This window comes from Mustela putorius, unplaced genomic scaffold (assembly GCF_011764305.1).
Source record: "Mustela putorius furo isolate JIRA1106 unplaced genomic scaffold, ASM1176430v1.1 tig00000832_pilon_pilon_pilon, whole genome shotgun sequence".
Taxonomy (NCBI): domain Eukaryota; kingdom Metazoa; phylum Chordata; class Mammalia; order Carnivora; family Mustelidae; genus Mustela; species Mustela putorius.
Genome location: NW_025421491.1, coordinates 2,074,400 through 2,093,754, shown reverse-complemented (window position 1 = coordinate 2,093,754; position 19,355 = coordinate 2,074,400). Strand labels below are relative to the sequence as shown.

The window sequence follows — 19,355 nt, the reverse complement described above, 5'->3', positions numbered from 1 at the left end:
TGCTCTGCGGGAAGCTGGTTTCCTCCTCTCTCTCTGCATGCCTCTCTGCCTACTTGTGAGCTCTGTCTGTCAAATAAATAAATAAATAAAATCTTTAAAAAAAAAAAAAGATACTCTAAGAGATATTCTGAGTGAGAAGGCGATGGCAGGGAGAGGACAATACTTTCCCCGTATGGAGGCGGGCTTCTGGGACGCTAACCACTCCATTTTTAGGTAAAAGATTCTGGCATCACGGCATTTGAGTTGAAAATACAAAATTTCCCCCATGCAGAAAGGTAGCTAGTTTTTGGTTTTTTGAAGTCTTCTCTTGGAGACAACCCTTTTGCTTAGATCTAAGAGGAGGTGATATAAAGAACAGAAGAAAGCACTTAAACATCTATGAGTTTGGGTTTTTGTTTTTTTGAGAGAGGGGCATAGAGAGACAAAGAGAAAGAGATAGAGAATCTCAAGCAGGCTCCACACTGAGCACAGAGCCCAAAGCGGGACTCGATCTCACAATCCTGAGATCATAACCAGAGCCGAAATCAAAAGTCAGTCACTTAACCGACTGACCCACCCAGGTGCCCCAAGTTTGTTTCTTTCTTTCAAAGACCTTCCAGGTTTACTATGAATGGTAGAACCAAAGTGTGTATGTAGTAGGACAAACGGGGACCCCCACCCCCCGCAAAGATACATCCATGTCCCAGAAGCTGTGAATGGGGCCTTATTAGAAACAGGATCTGCAGAGTTGTAATTAAATACACAATCTTGAGACAGACCAAGCTGGATTTTCTGGTGGGTCCTAAACCCACTGACAATGTCCTTTGAAAAGACACACAGAAAGGAGAAGGCCATGTAGAGACAGGGGCAGCCACGGGGGCTGGAGGCCACGGAACCCTCGGAGCCACCAGCGGCTGGAGGAGGAAAGCAGGGGCTCTTCCTAGAGACTTCCGAGAGGACACAGACCTCTGGCCTCCAGAACGGGAGGGAATACACTTCTGTTGCTTTACACACCCCCACTGCACCCCCCACAAGTTTGTCGTCATTACAGCAGCCCTAGAAAATGACTCTAGGCAGCTGGCTAAGGGACTTATTCTCAGTATTAACATGTGACTGTGGGCAGCCCAGCAGGAGTGAGCCACGGAGTGCCCCACCGGGGTCCTTCGGTCCCAATGTCACCGTGTAACTGCTCGGTGACCGTGGGCACGTTACTGAATCTCTCCCAGTCCCAGTTTCCTCCTAAGTAAAAGTGACAATGAGCTCAGGGAGATTAAGCACAGCATCGAGCACAGGGAGGATCTATTTCAACAGAGGCAAATTCCCATTAATACACAGCAGAAGAAAAGGGAAAGCTCTTCTCGCTCACAGAAAACCAGGGCCTTCCCAGAAGCAATCCCTGTAACTGGCCGTGGCAAAATGAAGCATCTAGAAGATGCTGAGAAAGACGCACGTGGCTTTCTCAACTGGGCTCTGAGCTGTGCAGCCATCTGAAAAACACGTCGATGGCAGCCGGTGAGATGCGAGATCCCGGCCTCGGGTGACCCCAACAGTAGAAGGACAGGCCCGAGCTGAAGAGAGAGAAGTGTTAGAAGAACATACTTCGGTTCAAAAAGTCAATTCTGTAAGTACAGCCAATGCAAGATCCAGCAGAGGGATAGGTGGGCATTAAAGGGGGATGAACCCTTAGCTCAGGACAAGCGAAAAGCCCAAGGTGGCTCCCAAAAATAAATAAAAGACTTAGTTAGAAGGTGATGGGCATCCAACACAGTGTATGAAGAATGAGGTAGGGGCACCTGGGTGGCTCAGTGGGTTAAGCCTCTGCCTTCGGCTCCGGTCATGATCTTAGGGTCCTGGGATGGAGCCCCGCATCTGCTCAGCGGGGGGCCTGCTTCCCCCTCTCTCTCTGCCTCTCTCTCTGCCTGCCTCTCTGCCTACTTGTGATCTCTCTCTCTCTGTCAAATAAATTTTTTAAAAATCTTAAAAAAAATAAAAAAGAATGAGGTAAAACAGGAATCAGAGGTCCGCACATAGAGGCCAGATTCAACATTAAACAACAACAACAACAACAACAAGAAACTATCACCTAAATATCTTTCTTGACATTGCTCTCTATGAGCGGGTATTAGGATGGTGTTCGTGACCCAGGTGGCCAAACGGCCATCACTCTTCAATCTACAGAGAACAGGGCGACAGGGGCGGGTGGGCTGGAGCATATGATCATTTGTTTTTATCTAACACCAGGGTTCCTGGATTCAAAGAACTAAAACAGGAAGTGACTGAGGTGGAGGCAGCACATTTCCCCACCCCCACACCGACGCCAACAGGCACACTGTCTGTGCGCTGCTAGAGATAACAATCAGCCTTTGGGTTTGAAGGTGTAGGAACCCTACCCACCTCTACTCTTAGCTGAGCTCCAGCTCCAGCCCCGGCCTCCAGACCCTGACACAGTGTCAGACCCTGGCCTCCAGGCTGCCTTTGGCCTTGAAAAGTACAGAAGGAAAATCCTCCTCCATAAGATCAATGACTTTGACTTTATTTGCCCTTTGTCACACTTTGGCCATCCTTGGCTTACAACACAGTGCGAGGTCACCTGCATGGGTGGCTTGTAAGTCATGAACACCCAGAGCTAAACTGTGCCAAGTCACGGAAGGAGGTGGCAAGAGAGGGCACTCTACCAGTGCCTTGACTGCCCCACTCAGCGGCTCTAAATGAGCAGACACAAGGTCAAGTGTGTAATATCTCAGGCCAAGGGACCCAGTGTTTTGGTCTTCTCCATTCAACGGGTATGATTTTGCCACCGCCTGGATGGAAACTAAGAATTCTGTAACAAGAAGAATGAAAGGAAGGTGGATTTTGAGCCCTGCCTACCTGTGTGATGTGCTTATGCTAAGTCTGGTAGGCTAGAAAGGGTCCTCCGAAATTCATGTCCACCCGGAATATCAGAAAGTGATCTGAGCTGGAAACAGGGCCTCTGCAGATGTAAATAAACTGAGATAAAATCATCCTGGATTAGGATAGGCCCTAAGACCAGTGACCAGTATTCTTCTAAGAAGACCACGTAGACACAGAGGCACCCAGGGAAGAAGGCCACAGGACGACAGCAGGGACTGGAGGGGGGCAGCCACACGCCAAGGAATGTCGAGGACCGCCAGCAAGCCCTGGAAGCAAGGACGGGGCATGGAACAGATTTTTCTCTCAGAGGCTCCAGAAGGAAAACAGCCCACACCTTGATTCTGAACTTCAGGCCTCCTGAACTAAAAAAGCATACGTTCCTGTTGTTTCTGATCACTCGGTTTGTGATCATTTGTTACTGGAGCCCAAGGAAACTAACACAGGAAGCAAAAAATCTAGGCTGAAAAGATTCTCTCTGAGCACAAAGAAGAAAGACAGCTGAGGTTTCCCAAGTAACCCGGACTCCAGTGAGCCCTCGCGGGGCTGCAGGCGGGGTGGGGCGGAGGAGAGCTCTCTGTGCGGAGCAAGAAGACGGGATCCCAAAGCCCTAGGTTCCCAACATCTGCTGAGATTTCTCCATGAATGGGAGCAAGACAACATCCACTCTGAAGGAGATCTGCAGGCTCAGGACAGAGCCAATGGCAGCGGGGCCAGCACAGGGGGGTGTTCCCAAATGCTGCTTCGGGAAAACCCCCTAGGACTTCCACACCATCCTGCCTGGTAGAGAAAGACAATCATGTCAGACTAGAATGGAATTTCCCACTTGCCCCAAGGACACGGGCTCAGAATCAGATTTAAAATCCAAGAACGGGACATTTCTTTTCCACCTGAGTTTAGAGAATAAAATCCATATTCCTCCAAGGGTTTTCAACGAGACAGGGTTCAAATAATCTGCACCACCAGAGACACGCCAAGGGGAATTTAGGAGAGACGGACAGACAAACAAGACAGCCAATGACTTACCCTTCTTGGACGCTAAACCGGTTTCCTTTACACTATTCACGTACAGCCTTCGAACACCATCTTCTTCCACAGAGGAAAGTGAAAACCCTAGAAAACACAGAAGCCAGAATGGTAGGGCTCACACCTTCTGAATGTTTACCAAACAGCAGGAAGTACCCGCTGTGAACGACGTATGTTGAATGTTTTTGGTTACAGTTTGGAGCAATTGTTTTTCCTTGTCTGTATTATTTTTGCAAAGCAGAAAAATGTATTTTTGGAAAACTCTTAAAAAAAAGTCACTACTTGTAAAAATTAGTCTTACCAGGTACGTCTGTCCTCATACTACCTACCTATCAACTGAAACGGAAGACGATTTCATTTTCCTTTACCTTGCTCGCTAGTAAATGCCAGCGTTGGTGCTTGCTTGTCTTCCCCCAGCACAGACAGAATGATGAGCTTATCTCACCTGGGTCCTCGTGACTCTTCTTAGCCAATCCTTGTCCTGCGATATATTACACCTGACAACTATATGGTGTGTGTTCCGCCATATGTACTATTGTACTGACAACTAGTTTGATTTAATAAAATTCTGCAAACAGGATTAAGTAGCAACTCACTTGACAAATCTTATTTTATAGTGAAATGGACTGATTTCACATTCTACTAGTGTGTGATCTTAATTAACATTGCCTTATTACCTGTCCAGTCTTCCAGAGCCCAAAGCCCATTACTCATTAATCCTGGGGTTGTTACATTATGAGAAAGAGTGGATCTGAGACGCTCCTGATCCTGGGGCTACTGGATCACCTCTGTGATGCAAAGCCCTGGTCACCTCTGTTTCTAGAGAGTCTCATTACAACTCTTTCCAGAACGGGGTGCCTGGCTGGCTCAGTCAGTGAAGCAGCGGACTCCTGATCCCGGCGTCTTGAGTTTGAGAGGCACGTTGTGTGTAGAGATTACTTACACACACACACACACAAGACCCTCCTTCTGATCCACCAGTGCAAGGTCCCAACCAGTACCACCTTTCCCTCAAGTAAAACTTGGACGAACATCCCTAGAAGAGCCACAGGAATGAAAGCAGTTGTAAAGATCTGACATCATGCAGGTCTGGGTGAAAAATAAGCCCATTATACAGGTACTTACCTTGAGGCTGAGAAAAACTCATTGGTTTTAAAGAACAAATAAGCAAATAGCAACAACACAGAAGAACTAATTACAGGATGGGGACCCCAGGAATCATCAAGACTTTTCAGGCCATGTCATAACAAATATGTGTTTTTCTGCTTCATTCACAGGACCAGGAAATAGATACCCACACACGGGCAAAACTACCAACTGTCCTCGCCCACTCCAGTACCATAACTCCCTCAGATGGGGACAACACAGGCCACGCCCCAAGGACTTTCCACTATTTTTAATTCCATTCTTACAGCCACTTGCAACTTTCCGATTACGGTTCAAGAAGCCTCACTCAAGTAAAAACAATTTTATACATGAGCTACTGACGTGGACATTAGCCTTAAAATAGGTCTATCCATCTGTGTTTCCGGAGAGAATTTTTTTTTCCCTTATCCGTTAGAATAGATGCAGAACCGAGGGTTAGGTCAAAAGAAAGAATGGATAAGATTCATCAAATACAGGAATCTCCTTTCTGAAATGCTGTGACTCTGTAAAGTTCTGAGGCCAAATTTCTTTCTCTATTAAAACTAAAGTGAGGGGGCGCCTGGGTGGCTCACTGGGTTAAGTCTCTGCCTTCGGCTAGGGTTCTGATCTCAGGGTCCTGAGATCGAGCCCCACATCAGGCTCTCTGCTCAGGGGGAAGCCTGCTTCCTCCTCTCTCTCTGCCTGCCTCTCTGCCTACTTGTGATCTCTCTTTCTCTGTCAAATATTAAAAAAAACAAAAAACAAAAAAAACACTGAAGTGAGCAGCAAATGCCAAGGTGCTAGGGGAGAAGCCACCTGAAGCCACCAGAACAGGGGACGGTGGAGAACAGGATCCAAACCTCCTTAAGCCAAAGTCAGTGGAGAAGGCTGAGCTGTTCCCCTGCCCCATTCGCTCTTCTCTTGGTCTTTTTTAATAACCAAGAGAGAATAACAAAGACTCAGCTGACCATGAAATTGGCACTGGGCAAATAGGGCTCTGCAAAACAGATCGGACCCCCCAAGTTGGTGGCGAATCTCTGATAGGATTGCTGAAGAAAGCTTTAGCAATTGTTTCTGGAAGATCAGGCAGGCAAGTGGAAGCCGACATACACAAAGTTAGTAGCAGTTGAGCCCTGCGCTGGAATTCCTATCAAAAGACACCCGTTCGGTGTTAAGCAAACAGCAGCCCCTCTCAGCGTTCAGAAAGGCAGCTCTCCCCTCATTCTGCTGCGCAGCAGACATGGCCTAGGGCTCTCAGAGTCCCCAAGAGCAGCCTCCATTTCAAGATGTCAGTAAAGTGCACACTCGGGGGAGGAGGGATTTATACCCATCTTCGACACTGACAGATACAAAGAAAATAGGGTACATCCTACAGCTGGGTTATTTTGAGGTTACTAAAGAACACTGATTTTAACAGTTAATCAGTACAGTCGAGTTTTTTTTTTTTTCCTTTTAAATAGGATAATAACAATCTAATTCCCAGCCGATGAATGTAAAGTAGCCCCAAAAGACTGCCGATAGGAGGCACCACGAGTGCCGTACTGCTCTCGAGAATGACGGAAGTGATTAAAACTAAGAAAAGAAACCAAGGTGACAAAGTCCTGTGAGAGCCAACAAGAAGGTTCTTCATACTAAAATCTATAGCCAAAGAAAAATCATGACAACATCAGAAACAGCAGGGAAGTACCCAAAATCAGATTCCAGGGTACAGGGAAATTCAGAGAATGGGCCAAGTGAAGGCACCTCTGACAGAAACGGTTTACACGACCGAAACACACCAGCGGCAGTCCCCGGAGAAAAAGGAACGAATGTTCCTTAAACGATGCCTCGAGGCATCCCAGGCAATTTCAAGGCAGCCGAGGCGATCATGTTTCATCTCCTAACTATCTGATCAGATTTCAACGAGGTCTGCAAATACCCTGCAGCCCGAGGTGGTGGGAAGGGTAACCGGGAGATATTAAGGAAGCGTCGAATCTTCCCAGTGGTTCCATCAGTTGGATTATTAGGTGCTATTCCCCTCCCTGAAGTGCTCTAAGACAGAGGGCAACATGTGGCTTGTAGCTAGCTTTTTGTACGCTGGCGCACGCTAGTCACTTTCACATATACCAAGCTCGGGACACAGCAGGAAGGCACCCTTCCTGGGTGCTGGGGTTCGGTACGGATACGCTGGATTTAGAGACTCGCTGGTGGTTCTGAGGTCAGAGGCAACCAGGCCTCTCGGGATTGGGGGACTGTTTAACTTCTCAATCAATACGCTGTTGGAAAACCTTATGCCCGCGTGAACTCAGAGTAGCCCCTGTAGCAGGTTCTAGAAAGTGCAATCCAGGATCCCAGAACAGCTGGCTGCTGACAGTCGCGTAAGGACAGAAACTGAGACTAAGCGTTGAGAACCCCGCCGTGTGACCTTGGCACACCTCCACGTGTAAGCTCTCCTAGTTTACGAAAGCAGCGGTGGTCCACGGGGGACAGGAAAACAAAACGAAACAAAAACCCTGCTTCCGAAGACATCAGACGGTCTGAGAAGTGCAGCTGACAAGACATTCTGGGCAGATGTCTGATGCGCTCTAACACCTTCAGCGTGGAAATGCAAGTGGGTTGAGTCATGTCATATATATATATATATATATATATATATATATATATATGCACCCCATTATATATATATTTATGCCCCATTTCTGAGTCCAAGTACCAGTCAACCTTAGAGTTCCATATCAGGAGCTTGAAATTCAGCCCTTTCCTGCTTCTTGCTGCTTGAAGAGAAAAGAGTGCATGGTGCATCATCCTTTGAAGAACCCAGATGCTTCTTTATAACACTGCTCCCAGTAACTGCTTTAATGACCAAGGTCACGCTTCTGAGGCATAATAAGCCCTTCACAGACATTTATCCTCTGCCATCGAAAACATCCTCCGGGTTTACGACATCTTTAGTTTTAGGGTCAAGAGGGAAACAGCAGGAAGGCGTCATGCCAGTGACCGGGGTTCACAATTAGGTTCTCTTCGTTAAGCCACGTGGCCTCGGGAGCGTCCGGAGACGAGGACCGGGTACCTGCGGGAGCGAGTGCGGAAGGACCGCACCCTCCCGCTGCGCAGGAAAGGACCTGAAGATGCTCAGATGCTAAAAAGCCGAAAACCTGAACTCAGGGAGAAACCGTAAGTGAGCATATAGTGTAGGCTCCTGTCTTTCCCTCCGGCTTTCCAGGCTCTCCTCCTCCCTGCACAGAGCAGGGCTACGCTTCCCTGCCCCCTGGAGGATGCTGGGGTGCACGGGGCCTGGCTTACCACCTGCTCTCACCACCTGCCCCAGGTGGCAGCGGCCGGGGGCCCGTGTCCTGGAGTGAGGACCACACAGAGCGTCCCAGCCAACCCAGGACGGATGCGTGGTGACGTTAGGAAGGCATTTCTCTGTCCGGAGCTACCTCACGGCCAACATGGTGGGATGGATTTCCCCACGTCTTTTACTGAAGCACCAGCTCCCCTGCTTTTCCGATCACACGGCGTGATGCTAAGCAGTCGGGAGCATATGGAAGGGATGATCTAGTCAAGGACGCCAGGATGTGGGCGACAGTGGGGAGAAGCGTTATCATGGCAACCCTGAGCACTAGTCTTCGAAAGGCCTGTTCACAGGTCTGGCCCCTGGCTGGCATCTGGGGACTTGGATTTGGGGTGGGTTCCCATCACCCTCATGAGGCTCCCTGGGTCTCGAATGTGTGCAAGTAATATGGTTTACGCCCAACACCTGCTTTCCGCCTGGGAGTCCGAGACTCTGGTACACCCTAGGCAGAGGGTGTCTATGTGGCTGCCGGGGCACTGAGTCTCCAACAAGCTTCCCCACTGGACCGCGGCTCCCAGGCACTGTCTGCTTGTTGCTGGGGACATTAAGGACGCTCTGTGTGACTGGGGGAGGATTCTTGGAAGCTTGTACCAGGTTTCCTCCGACTCCACTGTGTGCCTTTCCCCTTTATTGATGTTGCTTTGATCAGTTTCCCTGTAATAAGTCATGGTCGTGAGTAGGACTATATACTGAGTCCTCTGGGTCGTGTTAGTGAATCAACAATTCTAGGGGTGGTCTTGGGGTCCCCCCACATAACCCCAAAATGAGTTCCTTTCACATGATTTGTGGGAGAAGGGAGAATAATGAGTATATCTGAGGGAAAGAGGTGTGAAAAGATCATTTCTTCATTACTAAGCGTATACCACAAGATAAAGTAACCTACTCCCGATACAGGCATTTCCTTTGTATGACAGTTGAATCCTGCTGATTAAGGTTATGAAATTTACGCTGAAGTCTTCCCCATACTCACAGTAAATATTTCTTTTTTCCTGACGTTGGCTGCTCTGCAGAGCACAGAAACCAGATGTGCTATCTGTTCTAAACAGGCCCCAAAGGCATTTTCCTGAATTGTAAATAGGTGCATACTTACCCAGGAATTGCTTTAACTTGAAAAACACCAAAGATCAAAGAAAAATAAACGTACCATAATTATCACTGGCCGTATCTGACTTCTCAATCTGGATGTTCCGAGTGACTTTTGGGCAAATTTCAATTTCTTTGTACAGCTGAAAAGTTGACAAAGAGGAGTCTGATGAGGATTTCATTATAAATAACTTACTAGGAATAGACATCATTTTGTGGATCTATTTTCTCGCAATTGATACTTAGAAGTAAAGTCTCATCACATCCCAGTCTCTTTATCGAACTGAACTCATTAAGAACCACAGCAGAAATGTCAAACTCATATTCCCCAACTTAGCTACGGTTCAAATTTCTAAATAAGCCCTCAACACCACTTTGTACATTTTTCCCACCTGGTATCTCTCACAGACCTGAGAAATAAATTGGCTAAAGTCATAAACAATCTCCAGTATTCGCGACACCTCGCCTGGGTGGCTCGGTCATTAAGGCGTCTGACTCTCAATGTCCGCTCAGGTCACGATCTCAGGGTCGTCTGATCGAACCCCCTTCCCCCACGCTGGGCTTGGAGCCCACTTAAGATTCTCTCTCTTCTTCTTCCTCTGCTTCCCCCTACAAATCTCCAGTACTGGGGAAAAATTTTATTAAAATCTGAAAGAGATTATAAAGATCTTGACAACAGGGCGCCTGGGTGGCTCAGTGGATTAAGCCGCTGCCTTCGGCTCAGGTCATGATCTCAGAGTCCTGGGATTGAGTCCCGCATTGGGCTCTCTGCTCGGCAGGGAGTCTGCTTCTTCCTCTCTCTCTCTCTGCCTGCCTCTCTGCCTACTTGTGATCTCTGTCAAATAAATAAATAAAATCTTAAAAAAAAAAAAAAGATCTTGACAACAGATTTCTAGAAATAAGGAGAAACCTCCTGTGCTTCCATTTTCTTCGGTTCACAAACCACTTTTGTCCAAAGGGCTCATGGTAGCACAATAGATGACAACAAGTTAAAGAACTGAAATGGACAGCAAATTATATAAATGGAGGGTATTCTTGTTTAGCTGCTGGATTATACCTAATTAGCTAGGAAACTAAAGCATGTAAATTAATCAGTTCTCTAGAAACCCAAGAAATCTTGGGAGGGGGAAAAGGCAACAGAAAGCTGCAGGTCACATACCAGAAACTTTATCTGAATTTAGTTTAATTCATTTTCACTTGGAGGTACCAAACCTTACTTCTTAGGTAAGCAAGCCAAAGGCCATTTCCAAAATTATGATAAGTATTCCAAAAACAAATACATATGTCAAAGCTCATATGGAACTTAAAAGCTATCATTCAGTTTTGAACTGAAAATCTGTTTGTGCCAAGGTCAATAAGAAAAGGATGTCTCTTAGCATGAACGGGAAGTCTTGGTGGTTATCTAAACCTGCTCCCATCTCTGACCACATGGTGATTCCTCCAGAAATAATGTAATACAGGCAAGTAGAAAAGAATGGCAGTTTCCTTTTCTTCTCTTAGGGCAGCTGACAGGTGGGAGAGATGAATCTGATGCTTGGGACTCAGGGAGCCTGGAATAAAGGGACCACCAACCACACAGCCCAGGTCCTCTAGAACACGCTCACATCATGCAACTTTCAACAAATGCCATGGGTTAGGCGTGTAATTTCATGTGTTTTTTTTTTTCTTTTTGTACTTCAGAAAAATGTTCATACAAATACCTTCTACGAATCAGAAGAAATGTTATAAGACCTATCTTTAGTTCAGAAGGATACGGTGACCAAAGTCAAAACTACCAAATATACTAACATTTTATGCCATTATTTGAGAACATCACGGACTGGTCAATAAAATGCCATGAACTGTGTTCCCTTCGACTTACTTTGAGCCTTAGTTTTTACTTTTATTCCCTTTTTAAAATTTAAACCATTAGCCAACATACAGTACACATTGTTAGTTTCAGAGGTTGTGTTCAGTAATTCCTCAGTTGCCTGTAACATCCAGCGCTCTTCACACCATGCTTTTAAAAAATTTCCTTGAGAGCCAAACTCTTACCCTAGGTGGCAGTATGCCACTGTTCCAATCATCTCCGGAAAGTTCCAAATGGTTTCCACAGACACGGTGGGACCATAGCTTTGTGAATAATCTTCCTATTCTTTCCTATTATTGCCTCCTACTTTTCTTTGGATTTGGTGTGAAAGCCGTTGTGTTTTTGACCAGCGTCAGACGATAACTTAGTGTAATCTAGGTAAGGCCCCTGGCCACAGTCCTTTCTGAAGGTAGTTAGACTAACACCGTGTTTAGTAAAAAGCACTAATAAAACATATCAAAATCTCAAGAAGGGTCTGCACTTTAAAATATATTTTCAGTGCAAGCACAATCAGTACGTGAAACTAGAAATGCTAAAATTGTGTCCTTTTATACAAAGAGCTTCAACAGCGAAACGTCACAGACATTCTCTTTATTTGATTAAATCAATGGTGTCTCACGCTTTCCCGCTTTTCAAACACCAGATTAAAAAGGTCATCAGATTTAAGAAAAAACTTGATGACCAAGTGTTCGAGTTATCGTGAAATCATAATCATCTGTTTCCACAGCTCCTCTGGGAGCCCTGGTCCAAGCCAGCAACACCCACCGCCCCCGCTACCACTGCCCCCTGACTACTCTCAGCTCTTCCTCTTATGGTCCACTGGCCACCCATCAGCCACAGTGAGCCTACTAAAACAGAAGTCTGCTAATGTCCTTCTTCCCTGGGGGCTCCCCTCTCCCGCACACCCCAGATGGACTACCCTGCTTCCGACTCCCTCCTCTCCTACATCCTCAAGCCTCCCGCGCCAGCCCCTTCACTTACCCTACCCACGGCCCTCCTCACACAGCAAGCAAACCCCCTTCACTCCCACCACTCCCGCCCCCCGCCCCCTGACAGGGCCTCAACCCTCTCTGTTCCCTCAGCCTAAAACACTTCCCTCCAAAATACCTCCATGACTCGTGGTCTCACTTCACTTCTGTTCACACATCACTCCAAACACAGCTGAAGGAGCAGCACCCTTGGCCTCCAGATGCCCCAATTTTCAGTCCCCTAGACCTAACCTTTCCTCTCCAAGCTCTTGACATCCTCCGAAAGTGTGCATTTACATGTTTTTATGCAAAAAAATTATATATTTTTATATCTGTCTTCACAAATTTGAATATCAGTTCCATGAAGAATGGAGACTTTTTTCCATCTTTTTTTTTTTTTTAAGTAGGCTCTACGCCCAAGGTGGGACTTGAACTCATGACCCCAAGATTAAGAATCATATGGTTTGTGGGCTGCACCAGCCAGGCGTCCCTAGGAGGAAGGATTTTTGATGGCGTCTCCCAGTGCCTGGAACAGCTATAGTCGTGGTAGGCACACAGAAGTGCTAAATAAATATGTACTGGTTAGGAAATCAATTAATCAGTGTTTCTGCAAACTCTTTATTCCCCCGTCGCTTCAAGGAAAACACATTTAAAATGGGTTTTGAAAAGCCAGTGCTTCTCATTCATTATCATCCCATCCACTGGGCCCAACCACCAAATCTGAAAAAGTAGCCAAGGAGATAGCACTTATATCAGAAAGTAAACAGCCAAGCAGACGAACAGGTCACCAACACGTTGCAGCCATTCACAAGCATGAGGATCCCCCTAAGCCACAGAGTGAACATGCCAGACCCCTGAAGTCTTTAAAATCCAGTACACACTTTTCCTAATAACTACCGGCTTTCCTACGAAAGAACGGTGGGTAAAACAATGTCAGAGAATCCTTTATAGATGATATAATGGGACAGTCATCTGTAAATGAGTTCTTTTTGAGAAAACCACTTTGTACATCCATGAGCTTCCCTGGTCTGTCAAAAATAAAATGGAGGAGGGGCGCCTGGATGGCTCAGTGGGTTAAGCGTCTGCCTTCGGCTCAGGTCATGATCCCAGGGTCCTGGGATCGAGTCCCCCAACGGGCTCTTTGATCAGCAGGGAGCCTGCTTCCCTCTTTCCTTTTGCCTGCCACTACCCCGCTTGTGAGTGCACTTGCTCTCTCTTACAAATAAATAAAATCTTTAAAAATAAAAATGGGGCACCTGGCTGGCTTAGTGGGTTAAACCTCTGCCTTCGGCTCAGGTCATGATCTCAGGGTCCTGGGATCGAGTCCCGCATCGGGCTCTCTGCTTCTCGGGGAGCTATTCCCCCCCCACTCTCTGACTGCCTCTCTATCTCTGTCAAATAAATAAATAAAATGTTTTTTAAAAAATAAAATAAATAAAAATAAAGATAAAATGGAGGTGGGCACTGGGAACCAATTAACCACAAGTGGTCTGATGCTTGGTCAGTAAGGGTCAACACGTTGAAATCTGCAAACTCTCAAAGAGCCTCTAGGCACACTGTGGGTTCAAATACCTCTTGCCTCAGAAGGACATCAGAACCAGTTAATGGCCTGTACCAGGGACTGGAAACCAGGAACCCTTGGGCAGAATTCAAGGGGGGGTATAAACTTACATGGTGAAAAAAAAAAAATAACATCTTTATATTCATTCATTAACCAGTAACTGAAACCTAGCATTTGAAGCAACTGAAATCTCCAATCAGAAATACATGCAGGCAACAAATACAGGAGTATTAGCAGTCGCTGTGACCTGTCACGAGAAAAAAATTAGTTATTTCCCAGTCACATTCTAGTGGCCACTACTACCTCAAAGTGTTACTCATGCTCATCACGACTTCAAAACAGCAGGAGCTATCAGACTTACCGCTAGCTCTTATTATTTAATGACCCAATAAATAAGCACATATATTATCTATAATTTTAAGACTCTTTTTAATAATTATTTCAACATAATTAGGCCACTGGCAAGCCGACGTATTTTGTTTCATGCAGGCTTTACCAAGTTGCCCAGGCTATCTTACGAACCAAAAATTCCTGGGCCCCTGAGCAGCTCAGTCAGTGAAGCGTCTGCCTTGGGCTCAGGTCATGATCCTGGGGTCCTGTGATCGAGCCCCTCCCGGTCTCAGGCTGCCTGCTCGGCCGGGGAGTCTGCTTCTCCCTCTCGTTCCGCCCCTGCCCCAACCATGCTCTCTTTCTCTGCTTCTCTCTCTCAAATAAATAAAATCTTAAAAAAAAAAAAAAAAAAACAAAAAAAGTTCAGAATCCGATAAAAACAGAGATGTGAGTAAGCAATACTCCCTTTCAGTCTGAACAATAAAATTAATGAGTCTCCGGCGTTTGCCTCCTCAGGGATCTCCAAGCTGGAGACCTTTCGCAACGAGCAAGAGAGAATACCATGCTCTGTTCGCATTTTAGATTCTTTTAAAAAATTATAATTAGAACATCTGTCCAGCAACCGTAGATATAAACAGACTAACCTTGGCACACCTCTGTCCCCTACATTAGATGAACTACACAACGGCCAAGACTCAAAAACAGTAATTGAGTCTATATAATTTCGTAAGACGTGTCTCAAGCACTTGCTATGCGTGGGAGGCGAGGGACACGGAAGTGGGTCAGGTGCGATATAGGAAAGTCACGACCACCAAGATGCAAACACATGGGTGATCTGGCGGCGATTCCAGTCTTACTGCCAACGCGCTTTCCTTTTTTACGTAAGGAACAGGGTTTTCTTTCCTCTGCTCAGAAAGAACAAAGCTGGGGCTCTTCCACATGCCAGAGGGGGGAAAAACAAATCAGCTACTCTCCGCTAAAAGTTCCCTCTTCTGTTAACAGTCCATTATTTAGGCGATGCTTGGAAATAGACTGGTCTTGACCTTCTTCTGTTGATTGCGTGGCTCAGAAAAGCGCAGCGCGGACGCACTCCTTCTCCGATTTCATTAGCAACACTTAAAGGCGCACGAGGGAATATTTCAGGATGATGGCAACGTTCTAACTTAGGACCATAGCACGGGAAGCAGGACGGCATACATGGGTTCAAACTCCTCGAACTGCGTGCTTCTCGCTCGCTGAGCTCTAGCATACACAAAGTGAACGTCAAAAAAACAGTGGATTGGAAACAAAATTCCCCACTAAATTTTAAATCACGCTTCTCCTTTTCAGAGAGAGAGACTACTGGGGTTTAAGTTTCCAGTTCTGCTTTCTGTGGTGCAAGCGTGTCTGAAGTCATGCTGTTATCATTCGTGTTTCCGTGGCAAGAAGCACGGTGGCCCCCAGAGGAATGACTAAGTGCAGAGAGGGAAGAACGAATTCCAAGAGAGAGGCGCCTTGCTCAAACAAGGGTTTGAACTACATGGGTCCATTTTTTACATAGTTTTTTTTTTAGAGGGCTGTAAAATGTATTTATTCTTCCTTATAACTTTTTAAAAAAGATTTTATTTATTTATTTGAGAGAGAGAGAGAGAGAGAGCACGAGAAGGGGGAGCAGCAGAGGGAGAGGAACAAACAGACTCGGTGATGAGTGAGGGACCCCCGATGCAGGGCTTGATCCCAGGACCCAAAGATCATGACCTGAGCTGAAATCAGCTGCTTTACCAACTGAGCCACCCAGGCGCCCCCTCTTCCTGTGACTTTCTTAATAACGTTTTCTTTTCTCCAGCTTACTTTATTGCAACAATACAGGACATAATGGATGCAACATACAAACTATGCATTCATTGACTGTCAACACTATGGGTGAGATTTCCAGTCAACAGCAAGCTATGTGCAGTTCAGTTTCAGGGAAATCAAAAATTCGCTCGAATTTTTGGGATGCAGGCAGTTAATGCCCCGGGGCCCCTGCACTGTTCAGGGGTCAACTCTATCAGCACCTCTTTCTTTGCCAATACCACAAAATGAGTAAGCAGTAGGGCCAATATAAAACCCAGCTCGAGTTTAGAACCCATGTCCCGTGATGAGGCTCGAACCTATGTAAATGTTCCCAGGAACTGCCGTAAGGACAGTTATAAAAATCGGGGACATACAATCCCAGCGCCGCCTTTTCATCCCACGGGACTCGACCCGTCGGTTCCCATACACAGGTAGGAGTCAGTCAACACGGAAGTTAGTGCTTCCCCCCTACACCCCCAACAAGAGCCAGCTGATCTCTGAGTCACTGATTCAAAACAAAGGACTGCCAAAGCCACAAGGAAAGCAACTAAAATTCTCAGGGGCAGCTCCGGATTTCAATCTTTCACGATCGCACAAAGGTGGCATTTCTACTCGGCAGACACATTGTGAGAAGTAAGGCCACCTTCACCAAGTTTAGAGCGCTGAAGGAGGCTCATTTATTTTAGAATTCGTTCCTCTTCACCAACCACAATTAGCACGGGCACACATATAATTTAAAAATAATCTCCCACAGAATGTACTTGGACAACAGTCATAAACATTACCAGCTCATAAATGTCCTCCTCGGGCTTTGGAACGTAGTGTTGCATTTTGTTTTCTATTAGGAATTTCAGACGCAGGTAATGAGCGGAATAATCCAGGTGATGTGTCTGGGACAAGAGGAAGGAAAAAGAAAAGACAATGTCTGTTCAATAGTAAAAAGGAATCATTAGTGCCCACTGACATATTACCATCCCGAGAATTCTAGAGAGTTCTAGAGATTTCTAGACTCCAGAGATTTCTCACTGCAGAGGGGGGTAACGTTTCTATACCTCTTAGAAGGTTTACGTTGAAAACTCAAATCTTGAAAGCATTTTCATTCAATAGATGAATAACATCCCATGGGTAGCTATGACTTTATGATTCCATGGAAATAACTGAGTAGCTTCTCCACTGCTGCTGATCTGAGTCATACCCTTTAACACCGGTTTTGCAACAAAACCCACCAGATCAAAGAAGCCCTTCCACATAATTCCAAACACACAAAGGTGATTAAAGGAGCAGAGTAACAGAAAGGCAAGGAAGTACTCCCAGTGGTAGAGAAAAGCTGTGCCCAGCAAAGTTGTTTTTCTAACCACATGGGGACACTGGGACAGTTGTTAACAGTTCATTTGCAGGCGAGTCAGTGTGAAGACAAGGCATTTGGATTTCAGTCTTATTTATATACACCCCGAGTGAGACTCCCTCCGGGGGCAGTGCAGACGGGCACAGGTCCAGCTTTGGAAACACACTGAATGACTTGCCCAAAGAAAACAATTCTAAAATCGTTAAGGATTGAAATATCCAGGCCTTCTCCTTTGGTCCAGAACGGGTCAACTGATTTTTCCCCTCTAGAAAGTCACCCTCAGTTTAACATTGCAGGTGGGGGAAGCCATGGCGGCATATGTGGTTTTATGACTAACCCTCCGTCTAAATTCATGAAGATGCAGAGAAAAACATAAGAAAATGCTCTTCGAAAGTTACATGGCAGCCTGAAAATGATTGTTACAAAATGTTTGAATCAAGTTATTTTTTTCTAAAGCCTTATCTTTTAGAGATTCATCCTCAAGTACTAGGAGATAAAGATATGATATCTGCAATTCGCCTCCAAAACAATTCAGAGCAGGGAAGGGAGTTGGTAAACAGTCGAAACATAATTTCGGGAATCACAGGACCTTGGTGATAGTATGACATGCAGGAGGTTTATGACATGATTCTCTTCTCTTACACAAGTCTGACATTTTTCGTAAATATAAAATCTCTTCCCACCCAAAGCTCCAATGGGGATAATTATTTAAAGGTAAGTGAAATGGATTTTTCACTGCTTTCAAGCTCCTCCTGCTTACCCTGCCCACCTCCCCAAAAACATTTTCAAGGCCCAACTAAGATCATGCCAACAATTATTCCAATAACAGTCATTCGATCCCATCTAATAAATTTGTAAGTGTCCCCAACCCCGTGTGAGGCACTGCAGAAATAGAAACGAAGCCTGTAGGCGTCTGTATGGCTATGGAGAAAGGGTGTGCAGAAAATGGAAGGTGGTCGAGTGGGGCCTTTGCTTTTTGAATAAAGATACATACAAGACAGGCATCCTGCCTTAGGCACATTTCCAGAGACCGCAATTTCAATCCCGCACATTTCCAGAGAGTGCAAATGAGTGTGTTCTGAACATCTAGCACGATGATGAGCAAGTTTTCTATCAGTGACTCTTCGGAACCCCCACTGTGTATCCTCTCCCAAGTCAAGTGAGGGTCTGAAGCTCGCCGTGTGATCACAGGCACCGTTGGTCCAATGCCCAGTGTCACACCAACCCAGATGGTCAGTGTCTAAGACAACACGAGCGTACGGATAATCCAGAGAAGCATAGAACGGGCAAGTTTTCAAGTGTGCGATCTATTGCTTGTGGGAGAGCTGCTGAGACAAACATCCATGAAATAATAATATTTAGGGGAAAAGGATCAGGAAAGTTTCCCTCCAGAGACAGAAGCTGCAACTGCTTCCCACCTACCCAGGTCTTCACTGAAATCTTTAAGTAGAAGAAAAAAACTTGTGTCCACCATCTGTTTCTGACTGTCGTGGTAAGGAAACAGAAATGAAATTCCATCGGGTCGTGGTAGGGAACAAGTCTACTTGGCAACCCTACTGTCATCGTTAATAAACACTTTGCGGATACTCCCAATGAGGCTGTGACTTAGTCAGACGGTCTTCTGGAAGTTGGACCCGAACAGCAACCTCACCTAAGAGGTTTCTGGTTCCTGAACGCTCAGTGTGAGACAAATGCCCCACTTCAGGCACCAAACATCTTAAGATGGTCCTGATGAAGACTGGAGATTCTCAGCACACCTGAAGTTCTCCTGTGCTGAAACACTTGCACAGATGTACAGAGAATGACAAATGACAGCTGTCAAGGTACCTCACTTCAAGGAGCACAGCAAAGACAACAGTGATAATGAGGCCCATTCTTGCCGCCTCCCTCCCCCACCGCCTTTTCCAAACTTCATAAAGCTATGTACAATAATGTCCTGATGATTTTGAAAAACAAAAATGGCATATGCAACAAACAAAATTTTTAATACTGATCCTAATGAATTAACCAATGAACTTCTTCATCCTAATGAATTAAATCAGATCGTCAGA

The 19,355-nt window shown here is 45.9% G+C and overlaps 1 protein-coding gene across 10 annotated transcripts in view; it reads right to left on the bottom strand.

Moving 5' to 3' along the window:
* The window catches only part of TIAM1 (TIAM Rac1 associated GEF 1), a 381,203-nt gene that overhangs the window by 58,673 nt on the left and 303,175 nt on the right, over positions 1-19,355 (bottom strand). For all 10 annotated transcript variants that reach the window (XR_006608160.1, XM_045085165.1, XM_045085166.1 and 7 more), the window contains 3 exons: positions 16,745-16,849; positions 9,498-9,579; positions 3,895-3,981 (listed from right to left, as the gene is read on the bottom strand). Coding sequence is in view for 9 of the 10 variants with exons in the window: in XM_045085165.1 (XP_044941100.1) it covers positions 3,895-3,981; positions 9,498-9,579; positions 16,745-16,849 (274 nt within the window). In the remaining variant the exon portion in view is untranslated. The remainder of the gene's footprint in view (positions 1-3,894; positions 3,982-9,497; positions 9,580-16,744; positions 16,850-19,355) is intronic.